This window comes from Gymnoscopelus braueri (genome assembly GCF_963280865.1).
Source record: "Gymnoscopelus braueri genome assembly, chromosome: 22".
Classification (NCBI taxonomy): Eukaryota; Metazoa; Chordata; class Actinopteri; order Myctophiformes; family Myctophidae; genus Gymnoscopelus; species Gymnoscopelus braueri.
In genome coordinates this window covers 46,014,333-46,039,715 of record NC_137624.1, presented here as the reverse complement: position 1 = coordinate 46,039,715, position 25,383 = coordinate 46,014,333, and the positions used below count along the sequence as shown (strand labels likewise).

Below are 25,383 nucleotides of genomic sequence, written 5' to 3'. Positions count from 1 at the left end.
CTGCCCCCTATACCCCTCCTGCCCCTTACTACCATCAGCTATTCAAGCAGGTGTTTAACTGATGACAATTGGGAGAATGATAACAGGTGCTCCCGATCTGATCAACCGGAGGTAAGTGTGCACTCACACACAACACAAAGACAGAGATACCAAGTCAAACAGAATTTGTACTTTTTATAACTACAGTTTTTTGGCTTTAAAGCGAGCCCACATTGTTTCTAACAGGAACAATATTTTTCGTTTTTTTATGTAGTTTTATCCTGTATCTTGTATGAGTTCTCTCACCTGAAAATGTATTTTCTGTTTAGTTAAGAGCTGGAGAGACAAGCAAACACATGTGACTGCATAAGCACTCCATAGCAATGATCAGAGAATATATATATTTTTTATTCTTTAAAAAGAAATACATGAAAACTTTTTAATGTGATTAATATTTCAATAGTTATAACATGTATAATTCCTGCATGGACTTGGCAAATCATGCTGGAATAACATGGGTCATCAGGTTTTTCACAAACACTGGAGTCAATGCCAGCTGGAGTGCATGCTGCCTCTCTGTGTAAGATAGCAGTTCTCCAGACTACACCTCATGTTAATGGGGAATTTCGGACTAGCATTTTTCCTACCTTTATATGATGTTATTATATACTGGGACGAGTGGTACAGTAGACAATTTTCTGACGTTCACAATGACAGAACACTCTCCACGGTGTTTGTCTTGAATGTGCCCTTTTGGAAGTCTCGTGAGACAAGATTTCACCCGTGAAGTCATCCAAGTCAGGATGTAAATAGTATGGAAGGGCGCATTCAAGACACACACCGTGGAGAGTGTCATTATGAAAGTCAGATCTAAAAAAAAAGAAAAGAAAAAGCTATTAAAATACTATCTAATTAAAGGATAATTCCTTTTCACAGGACGTTCATGAAAGTCCTTGCGGGCTTGTTTCCAATGAGGGTCTGTGAGCAATTAGGGGTTAAGAGTCTTGCTCAGGGACAAATTTCATTTCATCGACACATATGCTGTTCTGGCCTGGAATCGTACCTGGGGCAACCAGGGCCTCTGGCTCCCTAGGCGGGCTCACTAACCACTCAGCTATGGCCGCCCCCTAATACTACTAAATAATCTAGAGCATGGACCGTGTTTTTAGCTGCGGTAAATGTAAAATGTCTGTATGGTAGTGATGAGCGGGTCGACCCGTAACCCGCGGGACCCGCGGGTCAACCCGCGGCGCGGGTGGGTCGAGTCAGGATTTCAGAGGCAATTATGCGGGCTGAGGGTGAGCGGGTCAGCCGCTCTCCACAACAAAAAAAAAAAAAAAACCCTATTTTGACCAACATGCTTGTTTATTCAGCCCATGACAATGTTGTGCTATACTGTAGACATTTAAAGGGACTTTGGGTACTTAAAAGAGCGCTATATAATATATATATATATTCCCACCGCGGGTCGCGGGGCGGGTTGAGCCATAGATTTATATATGGGTTCGCGGGGCGGGTTGAGGCGGGTCGCGTTCCGTCGCGGGTTGGGGCGGGGCGGGTCATGAAAAAACCCGACCCGCACATCACTACTGTATGGAGTTATGAACATGTTCTACTGTACCACTCGTCCTAGGATATAATAACATCATATAAAGGTAAGAAAAAGGCTAGTCCAAAATTCCCCTTTAAGATCAACTGCACTCATGGAAAGAGCCCTTAGTCTATGTAGGTCTTTCTTTATGACCAAGGCTCTTAACCAGATATTTGCTTCGTTCATTACAGATTTGTCGGTGAAAGTATTTGGGTTTCTCATTACTGACCATGAAGACATGCTTCAAAAAAAGTTTCACAAGACATATCAGCATATCAAATTGGACCACGAGCGTAAGATGATGTTTGACAAAGTCTACATTTCACTCTACAATGTAGACATTAACTTCAGAGACATTCACAGACATCATGAGGTCAGACAGATGGAGATTAATAAGATGCGAGAGGAAAAAACAGTCAAACTCAGTGAAATATTTGAAGACCCTTCTGGAACAGAGAATAGAACCGTGCTGACTGTTGGTATAGCAGGAATTGGCAAAACTTTCCTTGTACACAAGTTTGTCCATGACTGGGCCAACAAGCAGTGTCCCCAAGGTCCACACCTTATATTCCCGTTCACGTTCCGCCAGTTAAATCAGCTCGACGGAGAAAGCTTTTGTTTGGCCGACCTAATTCACAGATGCATCAAGGAAACCGAATGTATTAAGAAAGAAGATCTCAATGACATCCTCAATACATTGCAGATGGCAGAAGACTACGACAGCAGCCCCTTCAAAGTTCTATTTGTTTTTGATGGCCTGGATGAAAAAAAAATACAATTGGACCTCAAGACTCGTGACTTCCCGGATGACTTCTCAGACCTGACTAAGCCGTTTCCAGTGGAAGTGATCCTGGAAAACCTCATCAAAGGGGAACTGCTTCCCTCTGCTCACATCTGGATAACCACACGACCTGCAGCAGCTGAACAGATCCATGAGGACTTTGTTGACAGGTTGACAGAAGTGCGAGGGTTCACCAATGACCAGAAGGAGGAGTTCTTTAGGATGAAGTTCAGTGATACAAACCTGGCCAACTCAATCATCTCACTCATGAAGGCATCAAAGAATCTCTACACAATGTGCGAAATCCCAGTCTTCTGTTGGATCACCTCCATCGTTGTGCAGAACTTGTATCTTGACAGGGGGGTGACAGACAAGCTGCCGAGCACCATGACTGAGATGTACTGTCACTTCCTGATGGCTGAGACAAAGAGGAAGAAGATTAAGTACAGTGGGAAATATGAATCAAATAAAGAGAAACTCATAGAGGCTGAAGCTGAAGTTCTTCTGAAGCTGGGCAGGCTGGCGTTTGATCAACTGAACAAGGGCAACATCGTGTTCGACCAGAAAGACCTGGAAGATAGTGGACTTGATGTGAACGAGGACTTGCTCTACTCAGGCTTGTGCACAGCATTCTTCAAACAAGACGGGGTGCTCTTCCAAAAAACGGTCTACTGCTTTGTTCATCTGAGCATACAGGAGTTTCTGGCTGCAATCTACCTTTACCACTGTTTCACACAGAGGAACATGGAGGTCCTGAAGACATACATGGAAGGTTATAACAGTGAAGGTTCCCTGTCTGACTTCCTGAAGGCTGTTATGGAAAAATCCCTGCAGAGTGAAAGTGGCCATCTGGACCTCTTTGTCCGTTTCCTTCATGGTCTCTCATTGGAGGCCAACCGGGGACTCTTAGGCAACCTGCTGGGTCAGACAGAGAACAGTTCAGAGGAGACCCAGAGAGCCATCGACAACCTGAAAGAGATGCAAGCAGTCAGCGTGTCTTCTGACAGATGTATCAACATCTTCCACTGTTTGGTGGAGATGAAGGACTCAATACAGCAGGAGATCCAGCAGTACCTGCAGTCAGAGAACAGATCAGGGAAGGAACTCTCTCTGATCCAGTGTTCAGCTCTGGCCTACATGCTGCAGATGTCAGAGGAGGTTCTGGATGAGTTGGACCTGCAGAAATACAACATATCAACAGACTTAGGGCGAAGAAGACTGATTCCTGCTGTGAGGAACTGCAGAAAGGCTAGGTTAGCCGCCATGTTAATATCAACATATTAGATCAGGGGACATCATGCACGCATGCATGCACACACACACATACATACATACATACATACACTCACACACACGCTTGCACACTCAAGGACACGCACACACACACACACACACACACACACACACACACACACACACACACACACACACACACACACACACACACACACACACACACACACACACACACACACTCACTAGCGTTCACATATTGGTCTCCACAGGGAGGACAGGCGAAGGCCTGAGACTGTTTTCCCCTCTGTCCCTTGCGCCAATTGGCACATACTGGCCCTCATTTATCAACGCAGCGTATAAACCGGCGTATATTTTTCCTTATATTCGGCCGTACACCAACGTCGAAGTCACATTTATCAACGAATCCTACACAGCTGATCCGAGCCTACATTTGGTCCCAGGCTTGATAAATGTCACGGCTGGAACCTAGCGTCATTTAAATAACACGCCCTTAAATATTCTCAAATGCCCCGATTTTACGACATGAAGAAGGACCAGAATACGACCAAAGACATCAAAAGCCAATGAGAAAGAGTTTCCCCCGCCTGCCTCGCCACACACGCACACGCACACGCCCCCCCCTCTCTCTCTCTCTCTCTCTCTCTCTCTCACACACACACACACACACGCCCGCCCAGCTGTGTTTTTCATGTATTGTAATCCGTACCGTAGCGGTACAATCTTTGTCACGTAGGCTTGTAGCCTACATGAATGACATATTATGATACCAATCACATCGCCATGAATGGAATACGTTTGTATATTAATTTATTTAACCCATACCGAGCAGTGCACAAGCAGTCATGTAGGATATTCCCCGTGAGACTCGGACGGGCGGCAGTGGTTTCGGTCAGCCACGTTATTAAGAGATTGGAGCGTCGGGTTTATATCCTTAACCCAGCCAGGTTGTAGTCTTCAAAACTCTCTATGACATAACTCCATAACATAGGACAAGCTACTGTAAGTTTGTACACCTCACTGTCCATGAAAAGATCGTCGGCAGTCCCGACTGCGGGACTCCCGAGTCCCGACGCAAAAGCGCTCGTATATTTTGAAAATAGCAGATCTACAAGCTCACAACGCGTCGCGATGCGACCCGTTTTTGAGCTTGCAGATCTGCTATTTTAAAATAGCCAATGCAACTGAATGACTGTTAAAGCAGTTTGTTTAAATTACTTTATAAAATGTTATATTTTCACAGGGATTAATTATTAGTGTGTAGATATACATTTATGAGTGGATTATGTGTCCAGATGCCTGTCAGACAGTCAGACAATGCTGCTCCGCAGGTCTAGAATGGAATAAACGGGCGCAGCCAACGTCAACAACTGGTCTCGACCAGACGTGAGATCTCAGCGTATGGTAGGATGAAGCCCACGTCAGGATATATTGATAAATGCCGAAAGGTGCGGTGATCTCGCCCTACGCCCATTATTTGGGCTGCACCGCGTTGATAAATGAGGGCCATTATCTCTATGGTCATGTGATCAAGACCAGGCGCACCTGAGATCTACAAGCTCACAGATCTGCTATTTTCAGAGGATTTTTATATATTTGAAAACTTGAAATGGGACATTCTGCATAATGAGTACTTTTAATTTGATACTTTAAGTACATTTTATACTTTTGTACTTTTACTCAAGTAAATTTACAGCCGACACGGCGGCCAGTTAATTCTGTATATTTTGTACTCCCCAATGTCAGAAGGTCCCTCCAACGTCCAAACATCTAAAACAACCGTTTTATAAGTCAACCGTTTCTTTGTATTTTCTGTTTTCAACGTGAAACCAGTGTTGCAAGTTACAATGCGAGAGAGAAATAAGCAACCAGGTCTATGAATACATGTCCAAATGCATTGCTTAAGAAGCAGACTTGGTGCAGACAGTGTTGCCAGGTATACGAGAGAAACAAGCAACCAGGCAGACTTGGCAACACTTAAAAACTCAGCAAACAGTGATATTCCAACCAAAGCCCGCTGGGGAGGCCGCCAGCCCGGCAACCCCCCTGGTAGTGTAGGGGAGCACACGCTCTCTTCTTCTACGTGGGCCAGGCGCCACTGATCAAGATATATCTGTCAAGACATGTTTTTTTAGTTTTTTCATTCTGATTGGCAATGATTGTCTTCCAAAGTTCCTTCATGGTCTCATTTGAGAGACTGCCATATGGTGTACCCACATTGGTACACCATACTCTGAAGTGATGTGATCAAGATTGGTCAGATTATTTTGATTTCATTCCGATTGACTATGATTGGCTTTGAAAGTTTGAGGGAGCACGATGTGCCACTAGCACAGTTGAACCAATTGCCGGGAAAAAAACGCATGCACACTCCCAGTTGGCTAATGAAGAACCTTAAGCCCACATATTTCAAAACAAATTTTTACTGCTACTCCTTCAGATTTTATCAAAACCTCATGCTGATCTGCACACATTATCTCTGTAGTCAACGATCAAGACGGATCTGTCAGATGTTCCATTCCAATTGGCTGCTACTGGCTTCCAAGGTTTGCAGGAGTGGCCTATTTTACACAAAATGATTTCATGCAACCGGGTCTTCTGTTCGGCCGCCCCGGCCGAACAGAAGACTGTGGAATGCTCTTCCTGACCACCTGAGAGCACCCCAGTCTGTTGAATCTTTTAAGATCTTTCTAACTACCTTTTTAACCTACCTAAACATTTTTGTTTAGCTACACTGGTTTTACCTCTAGGCCAGTGGTTCTCAACCTTTTTACAAAAAAAAAAAGAGAAATATCTGGCTCTCCAAGTACCACCATAATAACTGATATTAAAACATAGGTGCGTAGACCTACCCCATCCTATTCAGTTATGCACAGTTAACACAGGAGGCAAATGTATTCAATAGGACCGACTCCGCCGGTCATCAAATTATTGTCTCAGGAATGCAACAAAAACAAAAGATCTCCATGAATTCAAGGCTTCATGGGGTGTGTAGAAAATAAGTAATTTTTTGATTAACTACTCCTTTAACTCCCGCATTTGTCACACAATGCCACAGACAGACAGACAGACAGACGAGCCACAGACAGACCGAGCCACAGACAGACAGACAGACACACACACACACACACACACACACACACACACACACACACACACACACACACACACACACACACACACACACACACACACTAGGGTTGCCAACCGTCCCGTAAAATACGGAATCGTTCCTTATTTGGAAACTAAAAGACGTGTTCCGTATTGAACTGTTACGGGACGCACTATGTTCCGTATTTTGGGGTCGTGGAATGACGGCGCGATTTTTATATGAGAGAGAGTATTTCTCACTCACACCCACACACACAAACGAGACGGGGCAGCCGCCCGTCCTGTCTCTTCTCTGTGTGAGTGAGAGCTCAGTCCGGGTGTCAGTCAGTGTTGTTGCCAAGTATAGTGAGAGAAATGAGCCAGCCGACCTACAAAAACAAGCCAAAAACAAGCCAAATTTTGTTCCAGGGAAGTTGGGCGAAATTAGCAGACTTGGCAACGCTGGCTATGAAGCCATTGTCTGGGAGTGCGCTCAGCAGCTCATTGGCTCATTACTCATAACACGACCAATGAGAGTTAGCGCTTTCACGTTGCTAGGATACGTTCTGCCCTAGGCTGCGCTGCCAAGTGTCACAGTTCTTCATTACTAAAACATCTCCTGAGATCGATTCGGTATGGGATATTACATCTTATTTATCTGGTTGTGTTTTTTAACAAGATGTCAGTATTTCTATTTACCTGCCCTGCCTTGGCAGCCTACATATTGGCTGCTGATGTGGGCATAGTCTAGGCTATTTCAGTAGACTAATATGGTTGATTGTTTATTAATGTTGAGTTTTTCAAGTCTAATAAATAAACATTTATTTAATATATATTAATCAATATAATTAAATAGTGTGCCCATTTAAAGAATAACTCTTATATATATTAATCAATATAATTAAATAGTGTGCCCATTTAAAGAATAACTCTTATATATATTAATCAATATAATTAAATAGTGTGCCCATTTAAAGAATAACTCTTATGTAGTTGTTAGTAGTTGTCTAATATAATCCACAAAATACATTAGTATAAACCCATTTTGTTTGAATATTTTATTAGGCAGAAATTGTTTTTTGTGATAATAAATTGGTAAAATCAGGCAAAAATATGAATTAAATAACATAACCCTAACCTAACTCCTAATCCTAACCCTAAAACCAAAATAAAGAAACCAAAAACGGGGAAAAAAACGAACCCAATCCGCCCAGAACCGCGAAAAAAATTAACCCAATCCGCCCAGAACCGCAAAACCGTGCTGCGCGCGCGTGCATGTGTCCCGTTTTTCCATTTCTGAAAGTTGGCAACCCTAACACACACACAGCTGGCAGATATGTGTTAAATTAGCCACAGGTGATACAGAGGTTTTCATGGACTTGGCCTGATTCAGTTTATCTTGTTAAGAAATGAAGTGGTTTGTCTTTCAGGCAGCACTGTGTTTGATTGTTAGATGCCGTATGAGCTGCAAGGGTTTCATCATGCATTTTTTACATACCACTGTCAGTGTCTGTAGGCTCTTCCTCCGCCCACACCACTCCAGTTTAATTCCAGTTTTCGCGTCATATTAAGAGTGGCTTTTTGCCACTTGAGTGTTATCTGTTATTTTCCTGAAATACACTGGGTCCGACGGAGATAACTGGTCCCCTTTACTCAGCCAGTCCAGACTCCAGACCCATTCAGATGGATGTCATGTGTGACAGAGTCAGACAACTTTCCCAAACTGAATAAATACCACGCAGAGAAACAAGATTTAACTGTTAGCTTAATCTCATTGTAACTCAAATATTCGATTGAAATTCAAATTTTTTTAATGACAGATTTAGCTACTACATCTGTGAACTTCCCATGCAAAAGTGCTAGCCTAGCCGCTTAGCCTACAGCAGCGCTGCCAGTGTTGCCATGTCCACGTATTATAAGCGACTTTGGGCTTGTTGTTCTGTAAAGTTTCTTGTAAAATGTTGGTTGTTGTGGGTTGTGTTTTTTTGGGGCTTGTTTCTAAAGTGTACTTGCTTAGGCTTGCTGCAAAAGTTAGCATAGGTTTTAAGTGCTCATGTGGCCTAAGTTGCTTATTTTTGTTTCATAGACCTGGTTGCTTATTTCTCTCGCAAAATCTGGCAACACTGAGGGCTGCTTGGTGCTGCTCTGCAGAAACAGCGTCTAATCAGCATAACCGATGATATTTCTAAATGTGATTAATCCGTTCTCAAATCTTAACGGCTTGTGTGCTGACTGTCATGTTCATTTCAGCACGGCTAGAGAGTCTATTTCAAACAATTGCTTGGTCAGAAGAACTACCTGTAGTATAAATATAAATTTCACTCCACTTTTGTCTTTTTTTTTTCTTTTTTGGGTGACTCCACTGCGTACCACCAGAGGGGGGCTCGTACCACAGGTTGAGAACCACTGCTCTAGGCTTTATGCCCTCATGTTTTGAATGTTTTGTTACAGCTTTTTTAGATGATGGTTTTTATGCAAATGTTTATTGTAGCACTTTGAGATTTTTACAAATTTAACGTGATTGTAAATACAATTAATTATTATTATTATTATTATTATTATTATTATTATTAAGGTTTGCGAGACTGGCCTATTCTACACAAAATGCCACTAATCATGAACCCAAGGCGTGAAACTGTCCACGCACATTCTATTCTTCACTATAACTCTTGGGGCCCTATCTTGCGCCCTGCGCTATCCCTTGGCACTACACGCTAGCCACTACCTGTTAATTATGCACAAGGCAGCTGGCACTGTCCCCAAATGGGATTTTACGGACGCGGGTACCCTCTATACATTATGCCGACTCTGTTATTTGCGCTATTCCAAATCCGTTTAGTTGTTTATTGGGATGCATGCAAAGATCCCAGAGCTGCAACTCAGACGTATTCCTTAATTAATCCTATGAAATACAATTTGAGTTTACCGCAGTGTCTTCTTGCCAAGACATGGAGTGTTTTTTTTCACTCTCTCTTTAATATGCAAGAGTCACACAACATGCAGAGGTCTTCCTTGCTCCTAATTCTCAACAAATCTCAGTGATTCTAATTGTCCTATATTCACACTCAATGACTTTTAGAAACACAACTTTGCATTCTCTCCTTATGTTCTGTAAATTGTGATAAAATAAGTGAGGTTTTCAACATAGCTGACAGCTGACATGCATCAACATTTTAGAGCTATGATTCTCTACTTTCATATGAAATGCAAAGAAATACAACTTTTTGAATACTCCTTTCTTTGTGGTATTGTATCACATTTACACAGAAAGAGCAGACATTTACACAAACATGGGTGTTATGACACTTTCATAACACAAGTAAAAGCAACTGTAGTTGGTATTAGCACATACTATGTTCACATGTTTATGTATCATAGCATAATAGGTAGCACAAAGGGTTTTGTGCCAAAGGAAGAATATCTCCTGTAAAGAGTTGACTGACATCTCCGACTCCTGTGTTCATGCTGACACCCCAGGGAGAATACACCTTCCTAATACATGTTATGTAATAGTGTTGTAGTGTGATGCTGTATCAAATGTTATGGACAGTTTTTCCCTTCCATCTCTATTTACAGACTTGTTGGTGCCAACCTCCAACTGACACAATATGAAGTTGTGGCCTCAGCTCTCAGCTCTAATCCCTCCCATCTGATAGAGCTCGACCTGAGTAACAACAACCTACAGGGTTTAGGATGTCTGGAGCGCATTGTTGCTGGATTGAAGAGTCCAAATTGTAGACTGCAGATTCTCAGGTCAGTTGTCCTGCATCTGCAGAGTAACAATGCAACAGGATTTCTTAAACAATGTCCATTGAAAATGAAACGTTGACATATTTATAAAATGTCTAAGCAGCCATCAGAGCTATCGTCACCTATCCCCAAATCCCAATATGTATTAATCCTGATATATGCTATTGGCTGTTTTGATATTAGTTGATTTTTTATAAAACATCAGATAGTGACATCACCAAATTAATTTAAATACTCTTTTCACCATTATATGTCAGACTTTTAACACATTTTGGGTATGGGAGTGATAACAGAACATGCATTTCCATCCTTTCGGTTTGTCTCCAGGCTGAGAGGCTGTAACCTCTCAGATAAATCCTGCGAAGAGATCAGCTCAATTCTCAGGTCTAACTCCTGTCTGAGGGAATTGGACCTAGGTTTTAACAACTTACTGGATTCAGGACTGAAGTTTATATGTGATGGACTGAAAAGTCACAACTGTAGACTACAGACTCTTGGGTGAATAATAGTTTTAATTCAAATAGATTTGCAATCATTTCCATTGAAATCATTTCCATTTCCGTACATTAAATGTTTTCTCTCTGTGTTGATCTCTACTTGAACACCATTAGCAGTTTGTTGAAGTCTTAATTTCTCTGTAGGTTGTCACATTGTCTCATCTCAGAGGAAGGCTGTTGTTCTCTGGCTTCAGCTCTGAGTTACAACCCCCACCATCTGAAACATCTGAACCTGAGCTTCAACCACCCAGGAGGTTCTGGACTGACACTGCCTTCTGGTGGACAGGATAATCCACAATGGGCACTAGAGACTCTTAAGTAAGTAGACTTAAACTGTGTCCATAGAACCCAACCCATATGTAGCTGCTGAAAAGCTAAACTACTGTACCAAGGCAAACTGTCTTGCTAACCCCTCTTCAAATGCCACCAGAGATTGTCTACGTGCTCCAAGTCTGGAAACTGACAGCCAATCTAGAATGTTCCAAGACCTGCTCTGAAACCAAGCCTTACAGTTGGAAGCCTAGTTTGGAAGTTCACATTTAAATGAACAGGGGCTACACTACCTGGAGGAAAAAGGAAGCTATCGACAGCTGCCACCAGATTCTTGAGGCGACATGTGGTCAAAAACCATATGGGGGGGGGGGGGGGGGGGGGTTGGCTGTATATGTGTTTTATGCGATATAGCGCTATTCCAGCAGCCCCCTGGACAGTATTTATGTTACTGTTAACAGTCCAGGCTTTCATTTTGTCATTTGTCCCCAACCGCTCGCTCAGCGGTGCCTCTCATGGCTCCAGTCCTCTTCAGACGGCTCGCCTCTGTCGTTTTAACTGTTTTTTTTTGCTGAGCCGCCACCCTTTTACGTCTTGGGTTTGAGAGCGGCACATTCCAGGAGTGCGGAAGTGACCAGGACGGCGTCAAATATCGTGAAGGGGACCCCAGTGACATGAAACGTTTGCCGTTTAGTTTCATTAGTCCCTTGAAGTCACTATAGTAATATTTGGGAGTTAGAATATGTTGCTCCTCCTGTCACCTATAATTATCGATTGTCTGGCTATGCAAAACTACTCGCAGTCTGACAATCAGCCTGATAAGCGGTTTCTGGCCATCATTTTCTTTACTCGAGCACCTAAAAACAACCAGAGATTGACCAACGTGCTGCACAGAAAGAACACATCAAAATATGCATGTACCAATATACATACAGTATACCCACATGAGCACAAGACATACATAATCATAATAATACGTTGTATTTGTATTGCACTTTACATTTGAAACAAACCTGTTTCCATTTGAAACAAAAAGTACTACAGTACAGAATACAAACATTTGCATAAAACCATCTAAAAAAATTGAGGGTCTTAAAAAATGTATTAAAAAAAGCAAGGGGTTGTCCTCTCCTCCGCGTCATCAGTGCCCATACCCTAGGTGGGGTTGGCGAAAGGGCCTTTCTGTGTGGAGTTTGCATGTTTTCCCTGTGTCCCCTAGGGTAGGTACCCTCACAAAAACGTGCAGTAATCCTGGTCTCTATACTGCCTCCCCCTGGTCAGACGGGGCGCCTGATGGAGGGAAAGGAACTGGTGGGAATAACGTGTTCCTTCGTACGCGCTACGTCCTACCGGGGATACTCCCCTCCGTCGGGTGATAAGAAGGCTTGTTAGCCCTCATGCATTGAAGGAGGCATGAGTTCAGCTCTGGGCTCTCCCTATGTTGGCAGAGTGAGTTTAGCGCACAGGATTACTTAGACAATTGGCACTGGGTGAAAAAATGGGGTTACAAAATCATAGGATAAAAATTTGCAAAGAAAAAAGCAAGGGGTTAAAACATGAATAGCTAAACGAATGCTTTATTAAAAAGGAGAGTCTGTAGTCCTCTCTTAAATGTATCGACAGACTGTGGAGCTCTTAGCTGGTCCGGGTGTGAGTTCCACAGTAGCGGGGCAGCTGAGCAGAACGCTCAGTCACCCATGGTGCGGAGCTTGGTAGGGGGGACTTGGAGCCGGTTAGTGTTTCCAGAGCGGAGGCTGCGAGTGGAGGCCTGTGGCTTGAGCAGTTCTTTAAGGTAAGGGTAACCCACCATTACCGTGGATGCATTGGTGGGTTAACTCATTCACTGCCAAGGGGGGGGGGGGGGGTTCGACTAGAATCTAGTCGAATCAAGTGACTAGATGGCCCTGTGGTCAAACAGATCCAGGAGATCATGTCATCGAAAGACCCCCCCCCATCCACTTTTGCAATGGTGTTTGATGTGGGTCGCAGAGTTGAGGTAGGGGTCCATTCTAACTCCCAGGTTGGTGATGACAGATGAATTTTTATGTAGAGTGTGTGTCATCAGCATAGCAATGGAAAGATATTCCATTCCTGCTGATGAGATGGCCGAGGGGGGGCATATACAGAGTGAAGAGGGTGGGCCGAGTACAGATCCTTGGGGGACACCACAGGTGACGGGTTGGGTCCGGGATTTAGCACCTCCCAAGGAGACGCACTCGGTTCTTCCGGATAGGTAGGACCGGAAACAGTCCAGGGTAGAGTCACAGAGTTCGATGGTGCTGGAGGCGGTTTAGGAGGATCGACTGTGTCGAAGGCTGCAGTGAGATCCAGGAGGATGAGGAAGGAAGGGGAGCCGGCGCCAGCTGCCATGAGTATGTCGTTTGTGACCCTGAACAGTGCTGTTTTAGTGCTGTGGGTGGAGCGGAAGCCGTTTAGGTGGTCTTGCAGTTGGGTGGCGACTACGTTCTCCAACACATTGGAGAGGAATGGGGAGGCTGGAGATGGGCCTGTAGTTGGCATGGACATCCGGGTCTAGGGTGGGTTTTTCAAGGGGCTTATGGCTTGGATGTGGTCCAGGGTGCAGGTGGAAGGCTTCATCGGACTGATGGTGTCCTCAACCTCTTGCTGTGTGGTGGGAGAAAAGCAGCAGAGAGGCTCGGAAGCCCCAGGTTATGGGACGACAGTCGGGGCAGATGGAGGGGCCGGAGAGGGAGGAATGGATAGTGTCAACTTTTGTTCTCAAGAACACAACAAAGTTTTGCACTGTTCTGCTGTGTTTACTCTGTTTGTAGGGGTTTGAGGTTTTAGAACGTGATTTATGGTTGAAAAAAGCTGCTTTGAGTTGCCGGGACTATTATTGATGATGTTGGAGTAGAATTTGGATTGTGCATCTCTGAGGGACTTAGAGTAGGCCTTTTGATGTTCCCTATAGGCCATTGTGTGAACCGTGAGTCCTGAGGCCTTCAGACGCTGTTCAAGGACACGCCCAGCTGCCTTCATTTTCCGCAGCTCGCTGGTGAACCATGGAGCTGAACGTGAAAAGGTGACTGTTCTTGTTTGTACTGGGGCGTGAATATCCAGGAGACTGGTCAGGGATTTATTGTAGAAGGCCACCGATTCATTTGCTGATGAATGGGTAGCAGAGGAGAAATGATGGAGGTCCAAAGTCAAGGTCTCTGGGTTGATATGTTTAAGGTTTCTGAAGTGGTACTGGGGTTTGGTGTGGGGAGGAAATGGCAGTTCCATGGAAATTACCTTGTGGTCGAACACTCCCAATTCATAGGCTACCAGATTGCTAATAGGGGCGGAGTCGTGATGACCAGGTCTAATGTGTGCCCCTTCTGTGGGGACTTGGACGTGTTGTGTAAGGTTGAGACAGTCCAGTAGTTGTAGAAACTCAGATGCGAAGGGGAGGAAGGGTTATCAACCTGGATGTTCACGTCACCGAGGATTGTGACATTGGCAGATGTAGTGCAGAGTGATGTTTGATTGATTGATTGATTGATTGAAATTTTTATTAGGCAAAAGAATGTAAAACAACACAGTTACATTTATAATGCTTTTGTCTAAAAGGTCCGGCCAAAAAAGTCCTTGCGGACTTGTTTCCGTTGGGGTCCTTGAGTTAATTTCATAGACATATATAGTAGCAACCAAACAGTTCAAAAATCAACATGAAAATACAGATAATACAGAAAAAGTACCACTATGTACAAAAAAAGCATTTAAAAATATATGTACAAAAAGAAAGGGGGGGGGGAAGCATGGAAAAATAAAAAATTATATACAAAAAAAGCATGAGGAAATACAAAATATGTACAAAAAGAGGAGGGGGGGGGTCGTCTGTCTACAGGGAAACTGGTACTAGCTCCTCTTTCGGCCTCCAGAAAGATGGGTTTTTAGGGCAGTTTTGAATGAGCCCAGCGAACTGCATTTTTTGAGGGATGGGGTTAGACTATTCCATTCCTTGGTGGCTGTGCTATAGAAGGAGAATTTGCCCATGTTTGTTTTATGGGTGGGTGGTACCAGATTGTTGTTTACGCTCCCTCTAGTTTCGTGGCTGTGGGTGTCACTAACTTTTTCGAGGTATTTATACAGATATGCGGGTATAGGGGGCATATCGGGCAAATCTGCATTTACAATTTTGAAGACCAGACCCATTTTTAGTTGTTTAACCCTGTCTTCCACCCTGAGCCAGCCTAGGCTGGCAAAGTGAATGGGAGAGAGGTGGGTCATGGGCCCCAGTCCGAGAAGTAGTCGGATCAGTTTGTTTTGGGAGGTTTGAAGCTTAGTCTGCAGTGACACTGAGGTGTTGGAGTACCAAGAGGAGCTAGCATAGTCAAAAAGGGGCTGAATCAGGGCCCCTGAGAGGGTCCTGAGGGCCTGAGGGTTGACAAAAGAGGAAACTCTGCCCATAAATCTGGTTCTCTGGTTTACTCCTTTGACCACCTTTGTTGCCATGCTTTCACCTGACAGGTATTTGTCCAGAATACATCCCAAATAGGTAATCTCTTCTTTGCTAGTGATGATTGTGTCATCGACTTTGACCTTGAAGTCATTTACCTTCATTTTACTGAGGGAATGTTTGGTCCCAAATAGGATGGATTCAGTTTTCCCAAGGTGTAGAGACAGTTTGTTATCGGTAAGCCAGGTACGGATTTTTGAGAGTTCAGAGCTGAGAGCTTCCTCAACTTGCAACTTGTCCTCACCCGAGATCAGGAGTGCCGAGTCATCAGCGAACAGGAACAGTTTGCAGTTACAGGCAGCATTCATGTCGTTAATGTATAGAAGGAACAGTAACGGCCCTAGAATGCTGCCTTGAGGAACCCCGCAGCTCACCGGGAGGGATGAGGACATGGTTCCGTTGATGTCAACCACTTGTTCTCTACCCTCCAAGTAAGATCTCATCCAATTTAGTGATGTGCAATCAAAACCAATCGCCCTCAGCTTATCAAGTAGAATTGCGTGGTTTACAGTGTCAAACGCCTTTTGGAGGTCCAGCATGACCATGCCACAGTATTTGCCCGAGTCTACCTCACGTTTGATGTAGTCGGTCAAATATAGTAGGCATGTGTCAGTGGAGTGGGATGTTCTGAAGCCTGATTGGAATTCAAACAACAGTTTACGCTCGCTGAGGTAGCTGTTGATTTGTTCTTGGATTGATCGCTCTATAACCTTTGAGATGGAACAAAGGATGGAAACAGGCCTATAGTTGCCAGGATCTAGTTTGCTTCCTTTTTTAAATAGAGGGATTACTCTTGCCAACTTGAATTCTTGTGGGACGTGACACTGACTGATGGATAAGTTTGTAATGTGGGCTACTATGGGAGCAATGGAGACCGCTGCGTCTCTGAGGAATCTGGTGGGGATGTTGTCAAGGCCGGTGGCCTTGTTTGGCTGTAGGGCGAGGAGTTTGTTTTGCACATCAACAGTCAATACAGGTTTGAAAAAGAAGGAATCTTTTTTAGCCCCTAGTTTCTCATAGTGAGCTTGAATGTGGTCGGGGCCATACAGACCTGAATGCTGAGGGAGTTTGCTTACCAACTGGGTTGCAACTGTGGTGAAGAAACTGTTAAAACAGTCCGCTACCAATTGCTTGTCGGTAGTGAGCGAGCCACTTGAAATAATGCAAATGTTTGTAGATTTAGTCTGAATCTTTCCGTTGCAGCCTAATTGTTTTAGTGCCTCCCACAGTTTTTGTGGGTGGCTTTTGTTTGCCTCTATGTTCTCATTTAAGAAATTCTTTTTGGCATTTCTGATCAATTTAGTAACTACATTTCGTAGATTTCTGCACTTTTCAAGTAGCTGCTCACTTTTGTTTTTCCTGAGCTCGGAGTAGCTTTTGTTCCTGAGTTTGATGGCATTCAAAATGTCACCCTTCATCCAAGGTTCTGTGCTAGCTTTGACCCTCACCACCTTTGTGGGTGCGATGTTATCAAGTACACACAAAAAAGCTTTTTTGAAACAGGACCAGGACTCCTCCACAGAGGTGCAATTTAAGACATGGGACCAGTCCATTTTACCAAGAGCTGTTGTTAGAAGATCACTTGAGTAGTGTTTCATAGACCTGCAGCTGATTGTCCTGTGACAATAAGCTCCAGGTCCGTGAATCTTCCGTGTGCAGAAAATGATATTGTGATCACTTAAGCTACACTCAATCACTCCACTCTTGGAAATTCTGGATTGGTCCGTTGTCAACACTAGGTCTATGATTGATTGAGAAGCAATGCCTACCCTTGTAAAATGCTTTATCAGCTGGGTAAAGCTGTGCAGGTCACAGAACTTTCTGAGGGACTTAAAGGTAGCTGAGTCTTTCTTCAGAACACAGGTGTTAAAGTCACCAATTAAAACCGTCTCAGAGTTTCCTAAACCCGCCACATGATCCTCAATCAAGTCATAAAAAGCATTTTGATCTGGGGGTCTGTAGATGGCGCCAATTATCAGTGGTTTTGCATGTGGGTATAAAATTTTGACCCAGACCGATTCAGTGGGGTTGTTATCCATATCTGGGATCACATCGTAATTAATGTCTGATCTCACATAGATGCAAACCCCACCCCCAGAGAGATTTCTGTCTTTTCTGATGACATTGTAGCCCTTTATTTCAATCTCAAAGTCTTTGATGGAATTATCCAACTTAGTTTCTGAGAATGAAATAATGTCTACCTTGCCACTTCCAAACATGGATCTCAGTTCAGACATTTTTTCAGGGTTTTTAAGACTGTTAACATTCAAGTGAACAATGTGAGTACCTCTAGTAGAAAAAAGGCCATCCATGTCTTCAGTTGAGTAGTAACCATTGTCCCTTACAGGCTCTGGGAGGTCGGTGGGGGGGGTCGCTGATGGGCGGGGGGGTAGGGGGGTTTGGGTTAAAACCTGATCAGCTGGTTTCGTGGTCTCTGCAGGGGGGACTGCCAGACCTTCCTCTGTCCTGCTGTGGGGGATGGGGTGGGGGGAGGGGGGGAGGGGGGGTGTGATCGGGGGAGGGGGGTGGGGGCTTTGTGATTGCAGCAGGGCAGTGGGGGAGGGGGGTGGGGGAGGGGTGAGGCAGAAGTTTCCACGCCGATCCCACAATGGAAAACCATGTAGATGACCAGTGACCGCTTGGAAAACAGGGAAAGGAACTCCGTTTCCCAGCATTCCTCTTGGTGGGATACTATGCGGTTGTCCTGGTATCCACTGGTGGTGGTGGTGGTGGAGGAGGAGGGGGGGTGGGGGTGGGGGAGGGGTGAAGCTGTTGTCCCGCGTCGACGTTAAGCGGTGGTGCCAGGAGATGGCAGAAACAGGGGGAAAAACACTGTTTTCCTGTGTTTCCCTCTGAGAGAAACCCTGTGGTTGTCTTGGGCCCGTGTGTCGCAGGAGGAAATCCTCTTGATGACGCTGCTGTTGGGGAAGCCCTTGTCTCGTCACCCACATTCCTTCAGGCGGTGGTCTGCTTGAGAATGCAGGATTTGGAGCCAGCACAGACGTTAACCGGGACAAATAATCCATCCTTGTTTCTCCAGCTCTTTGCTGGGGTTCTTTCTTATCAGGTGAGGTGGGCCGTTGCCAAACAAAGTTATTTGTCTGCATGTTGTGGTCCGGACCTTGTCGGGCGCTTCCGTCGCGTTTGAAATCAGCTGTGATGTTGCTTACATTGTAGTGGTGATCATAGGGAGTCTCCGTGGTGCTCTTCACGGTCGGTGGGCCGGGATTAGAATGTACATTTCCCGACAACATTAGACTCAACCAAATAATCTTTCTTACTGTAAGGCCGTCCAGCTGGTTTGGTGTCCTTCTCCGTGTTTGTACCGATTTACTCGCGCCGAAAACTTTAAAAAGTAACGTCGCCGCGTCTTGCGGTAAATCTCCGTTTGCACACGCTCTCCGTTGAAGCTGCACATTGTGGGATTCGATAAATATTAATCCTTGCAATATAGCAGCGTAGAACAGCACCAGGTTGTTGCTGGTAGTGATGATCCTTTTGAGGCGTAGGTGTTGTTTTCGCCGTTGAAGAATAGAGCGCGGTGTGGAAATCAGGAGCGGTGAAAAGGTGCGACCGTCCTCGGTGAAAGCCATCTCACTATGAGCATTTACCTGAAGAGTGGGAGTTAGGTTATCCAGACAGCCCAGTGATGAATGACTATAAGCTACAATTTAAGCAGTTCATGATGGAATGGGAGAGCATGGAATCCTCTTTAACTGCCAGCAGCTTCTCAATACTGGAGATTGGCAGCAAGAGCCCTGATGACCTGGTGGGAGAGATGGTCGACCAGTTGGCCATACACACATCCTCGGTAGAAAATGCATAAATCAGGTGTGTGCCTACAGTATTGTGTCAGTAGTATGTGTATGAGAGAGAGGGAGAGCTTGAGAGATCGTGTGTGTGTGTGTGTGTGTGTGTGTGTGTGTGTCAGTGAGAAGGTCATGTATTTCCGAGATAAAAACTGAATTTGGTTTGAGTTTTGTGTGGATGGTAGATGAGTAGTATTGTCATGTGGAAATGTGGTTCACATTTAATTGCAAGTCATCCAAATGAGGATGGTGAAGGGAGGGGGAGGGGGGGAAAAATGCAAACCGCCACCCATCCGACCAGTGCTGCGAGCTTTCTGAATGTAACTATAGCTGGGAGGACAGGCTTTATTCAGGGTTTAATAAACCTCAGGCTGGTGCCAGGTCTCCGTAAGTTACATGAGGTCTAAGCCCTTGTCCAGAATATGGTCATTGATGAGTGATGATTTAAGTGTGAGGGATTGTGTGTTGAAAATTCAAATTTTACTGTTGGTGAAGTGATGAATGTCAGTAGAGGTCAAAGTACACTGACATCCACTCCACGTTTTCCATTCTGCTGCTTGGTCTGTAGTGCTCTTGCGGTGTTTCCAGTGCTACAAGCTCCAGAAGCGGCAGCGTTCTGATGATGTAGGACAGTTGCGACGGGTGCGCTCAGCTGAGCAGATGGATGGGATGTAGTGACCAGGCTGAGAATATACAAACTGTCGACGGGTGCTTCTGTGAATATAACGTGGTCGGCGAAGAAGTCGTAGTTGTTTGATGACTGAAACACATGCTCGAATGGTGTGATTATTAAGTTCCAGTGAGATGGAATATTTCGGCATCATGCCGGTCAGGCAGATAATCAGTAAATCCTGTTGTTAGCTGTTAGCCAGGCTAACCGGAGTGCGCTGGGGCGCTGCTAGCTGGCAGCCAGCTAGCTGTGGAGGTAGCGGTCCCAGGCAACGAAGCCCAACCGCACTGGAGACAAGGGCTGCCCGGGATTGAACCTCACAGTAGCGCTGGCTTGTGGTGGAAGTAATCCAAGCCGGAAAAAGTGGAGGACTGGAACAGTAGCTTCGCTGCAGCTATTAGCCACTTGTTGGTTGTGGGGAGGCTAGCTGACAGCTGTCTTGGCTGTGGAGGTTGCAGTCCCAGGTGACGAGGCCTAACTGCTCCGGGGCTGGGGGACAGATCCTCACAGTAGCGCTGGACAGGGATAGGAACGTCCGAGCAGTGTGGCTGCCGACAGCGGGACGCTGACCCGTCGACAGCCGATGTAGGAGAATGACAAGTAAGCTAAACCAGCCGCACAGAGACTCTCCAACTTGTAGACAACTTGCAGTCTGCAGCATCAGCGATGTGAAGAAATAGCTTGCTGGTGTGCAAAAAAGTTACCAAAATATAAAAAATATATATCCCTAGACTAGTTCCGTTGAAGAAGTGGCGAACAGCCAGCGCCAGCGTCCTCTCCCCCTTCTCTGTTCAAGGTCTCAAAGTTTTCAGTCACCATAACTGATTTCAATTCATACATGAGACATGAAAGCAATAAAAAAGCATGAGTAAGGGTTTAGAAGCCTCAATGGACTGTGTCGATCTAATGTGAAGAGACCGGCTGTTCAAGAGCCTTGGGGCAGCAGCAACAAAAGTGTTGTCACCTCTGCATGTTTGTCTGGTTTTGGGTACAACCAGCAACCGCATGTCAGCAGATCTCATAGCTTTGACCGGGGTATAGGGCTGCAATAGTTCACAAAGATAAGCCAGTGCCTGCCCATGAAATGATTTAAAAATAAATAAAGGAACCTGAAAACCTATTCTAAAACTTGGAGTCAATGCATTTATTTAGGGGATATGAGATGTCATGTGTCCCTTCCTCACGGAGAAGGCAGCCCAGGTGCTCATCCAGGCTCTTGTCATCTCCCGCCTGGACTACTGCAACTCCCTCCTTGCTGGTGCTCCGGCATCTGCCATCAGACCTCTGGAGCTTGTTCAGAAAGCTGCGGCTCGTCTGGTGTTCAACCGCCCCAAGTTCTCCCACACAACTATCCTTCTCCGTTCTCTACACTGGCTCCCCGTAGCGGCTCGCATCCAGTTTTAAACCCTGGTGGTAGCCTATAGGGCAGTGAAAGGAACAGCTCCTCCTTACCTCCGGGCTATGGTCGATGCTTACACCCCTGCCCGACCACTTCGGTCTGCCACCTCGGGGCGACTGATTGCCTCGTCACTCAAGGGTCCTTCTGGCCGATCTACACGGTCACAACTTTTTCCGGTTCTAGCCCCACAGTGGTGGAATGAACTCCCCACTGATGTCAGGACAGCAGAGTCACTTGCCCATCTTTCGCTGCAGGCTGAAAACCCACCTCTTCAGGAAACACTACCCTTCCTCTTCGCCTTGCCTAGTTGTTGTTAACTAGTTGTACGAACTCTTGTTTTATTGTTGTATTGTTTTATTGTATCTTGTTTAGTCGATACACTTATTTGTTTTAGCTCTTGCTCATTTGATTTTGCTATTTGTCTCATCTGTTTAAGAAAGTAGGTAGCTGATATATTGCACTTTTACCTTAGGGCTAGGTATACTCTTAGTTGCTTGTTTTTGCAGAAAATACACTTAAGACTTCTGGTGATTAGTAGTTTCGTTCCCTACCTATGTTGAATGCACTTATTGTAAGTCGTTTTGGATAAAAGTGTCTACTAAATGACTGTAATGTAATGTAATGTGTGCGTCTTTACGCACTTGGTTAAGACGTAGGCCTACAGTAGCCCTAGTTACTTGTTGGCCTACCTACGGTACGTCCCTAGCTGCGCTGCCATGCAGCGTGTCACTCTTAAGTTAGGCAATATACACTTGGCCTAACATTTTGAAATAAGTTAAAACGACAATGCACAAACACCAGCACTAGAGCAGAGAGCCGTTGGCTTACCTGAAGACCCTTACATTCCAGTGATCATGGCCAACTAAACAGGAATTTGTAACTTTCATGTGTTTTGTCATGTGTGTACAGTAAGCTACAAGTGCTTTCAGCCTGCAGTGCCCAAGCAGCACACTTGGTCAGCATAGCCTACGTCTCTCACTCACACTCACTAGCCTATGTCTCTCACTCACGTCTCTCAAACCCACAAAATATTGTGTGAGTTTTAATTGCATATTGTCCACCATATAGGTCTATTGAGGAAGAAACCAGACAGTAGCCTTCAATATAATAACAAAGGGAATAGGCTACAATATGTAACTGCGATGTTACATATTGCTTTAGTTTAGTCCGACCACTGTATCCCATTCTCTGTCAGTCCGCATCTCACCTGTCACCTCGTGAGACGACAGACGATACAATGCAGATACACCAGACAGACCCAGGCTGCTGTCCTGTCCATGGTGCTGAAACGCTGTTTATTGTTTCCATGTTTATCGTTTAGGTATTGGATTCTGTGAGTGTTCTACTGTTCCTATGTCTGCTTTTAGCTGTGTTTAATTATTTATATTTTAGGTCCTTTATGAACTGTAATGGTTGCTTTTCATGTGCATTTTACGATGTTGCTGTGAAAGCCTGGTAATGTGAGGTCAGTGTTTCTGCTGGGCTAGTCCAGAGCTTAATCAATGATGATAATGATTAAACCTTAATATCAATGAGAGTCACCTGGTTAAATAAAGGTTTAATTAATAAAAAGACCAATTGTAGGGAAAAGTTGTAACTGAGGAAATGGTGAATTATTGGCACTAATTTATGGAACAGTGGGATACTTCAGAGCTTTAACACATTTCAACACGTCATTATAAGTTGGTAGCCTATGCTGTAAGACACAGGTTTTAATTTTCTCATGTTGTAATAATAACGTCAATGCCTGCATTCTTGCTTTGGAACGGCACTGCTTCTCATTTGAAGACAGACAATCAATCAATCGCTCCACGAGTAAACCCAGGCGATCAACGTCTGGTTACCATGGAAATATTATTATATATTTGTTTTGTTTTTATTGTTTAGAAACATTTTTTTTTAATGTTTAGATGGAGGAGAGGCTGACCTGCGTCCATGCACACGCTGAATGTAGAGTAGGTGGGTTATAGAGCACTGCTGTGCTTGTGCCATGCGTAAATGAGCACAGGTAAGCCTAAGCCATAGATTTACCATGATGACACATTTTCTATAGGCCTATTCCCATCCCTTCTTGTTGTCCTATGAGACCATTAATGGTTAGTAAAAGTTGAGAAACACGTATGTGGAACAACCTCAAACAGAATAGGGGCGGATTATGGAAAATATCCTAGCCTATCTATCTTATGTCCATTTGATTGCATTTTATTATTCTCTCTCTCTCTCTCTCTCTCTCTCTCTCTCTGGCTTTACGCCCACATTTTCAGTCACAGTGAAACGTTATGATTATTCACATGCATAGCCTGACTGATTACTCTTCTCTAGCCTATCTCAGACTAGCCCTCAGCTCAAAGCCTGTCGCCTATATCAACAGAATAGGCTATGTCATAGCCTAGACAAGGGGAAGTGGTGATGATTATTTTCCATTCTAAATGATATAATTTAGCTTTAGAGTTTAGCAGTGGTGTAGTGGTGATTGTTTAACTGGGGGGACACTAAATCTGCGTGCACACGGCAGACACGCTCCGACCACTGCAGACCAGCGTTATGAAATATTCATATTTAGTTTGATGTTTGATTAATTTTAGTTAGGCGTACGTGTGCATAGTAGTTAGAAATGTACTATATTTAGTTTTAGTTTTCTTTGTAACTTTTCCAAGGAATGCCCTGATTTATTTGTTTCTATCTGCGTTTGATCTTTCACTCCATTAAGGGACAAGTTGAAATTGAATTTAAAATGGAGAGCCCAGACGGGGGTTGGGTTGCACATCTGATGGGGTGTGAAGTGCCTTTAACTGCTGGCTTTTGTCAACACACACTTCAACACACTTAATCATAAATGGGCATCATCCAGGACCCAATTATTTTAATAACAGAAGTGCAGGAGTAGCTTAGGCTATGTTTTTTAAATAAAACTGTTGGTTTATTTAAGCATGTCAGAAACAGTCTAATATACGTGGAGTAAACAGGGCGTAAATCAGATGTTTAAATCATAGTCCGACCGGTCGGAATATGGGGGTAGGTCAGACCAGCGGGCAGTCCCCCAGATCTGTGTGTCCACAACTTTAGAAAAAAAAATCAACATTAGGGGCTCCGTAGTGTTTGAGTGCTAAATGTAAATATAATTTATATGGCTTGCAAATCCCACTGCAACCAGAGAACAATGTTCTTTGAAACTCCTATTCAAACTCCTGATCACAACCCATAATGAGCATGTTAGGGCTTGTGAGTGTGACCCAAGTGCACAGCAAAGAGGAGGTGTGACATTGGTGAAGCCCAAATGCATATACAGTACGTAAGCAAATAGGAGTGCTGGAGTGGTGCGGGCTCCGCTGGCTGCCACAACTCGGCTCAGGATTCATTGTACTGGAGAGAAGAGGAGAAGTTGGGTCAGGGAAAATAATCACAGAGGAAAAACAAGAAGGATGTGTTCCTCAGAGCGCAGATCCCCGCCAGGACAGGTTGCCTACCCAGGGCTGTGTTGCAAGCTGTTATAGCACCACCATGAGGACAATAAAAATAATGGGGGTGGAGATTCTTCCTTGGCCTACTAGGAGTGTGCTTGCAAAGTTTCACGTCTATTGGACGCTGCATTCATGATTTGCATTTTATTTTTTAAACAGGCCCCTCCTGAAAACGTTGAAAGCCAATCATAGCCGATCAGAATGGAATCTGAAAAGTAGATGCAGATGCAGGTTGATCACATGACCACAGAAATAATATGCACTGATTTGTGTCAGTTGTGGAAAGATCTGTATGAGTAACAACAAAAACTGTGTTTTGAGCAAAATGTCGTAAGATATTGTCAGAATGGCGGAAATGGGCGTGGCCTCT

General features: G+C 44.5%; 2 protein-coding genes across 2 annotated transcripts in view; both read left to right on the top strand.

The window, feature by feature from the left end:
• The window catches only part of LOC308078728 (NACHT, LRR and PYD domains-containing protein 1b allele 1-like), a 496,405-nt gene that overhangs the window by 211,461 nt on the left and 259,561 nt on the right, over nucleotides 1-25,383 (top strand). The gene's annotated exons all lie outside the window — the stretch shown is intronic.
• LOC308078259 (NACHT, LRR and PYD domains-containing protein 1-like) overlaps nucleotides 1-25,383 on the top strand; it is a gene marked incomplete at its 3' end in the record, with an annotated part of 58,272 nt that overhangs the window by 16,061 nt on the left and 16,828 nt on the right. Inside the window, exons 6-9 of the mRNA XM_080419380.1 lie at nucleotides 1,762-3,604; nucleotides 10,272-10,448; nucleotides 10,773-10,943; nucleotides 11,087-11,260. Of these exons, the coding sequence (XP_080275506.1) occupies nucleotides 1,762-3,604; nucleotides 10,272-10,448; nucleotides 10,773-10,943; nucleotides 11,087-11,260 (2,365 nt within the window). The remainder of the gene's footprint in view (nucleotides 1-1,761; nucleotides 3,605-10,271; nucleotides 10,449-10,772; nucleotides 10,944-11,086; nucleotides 11,261-25,383) is intronic.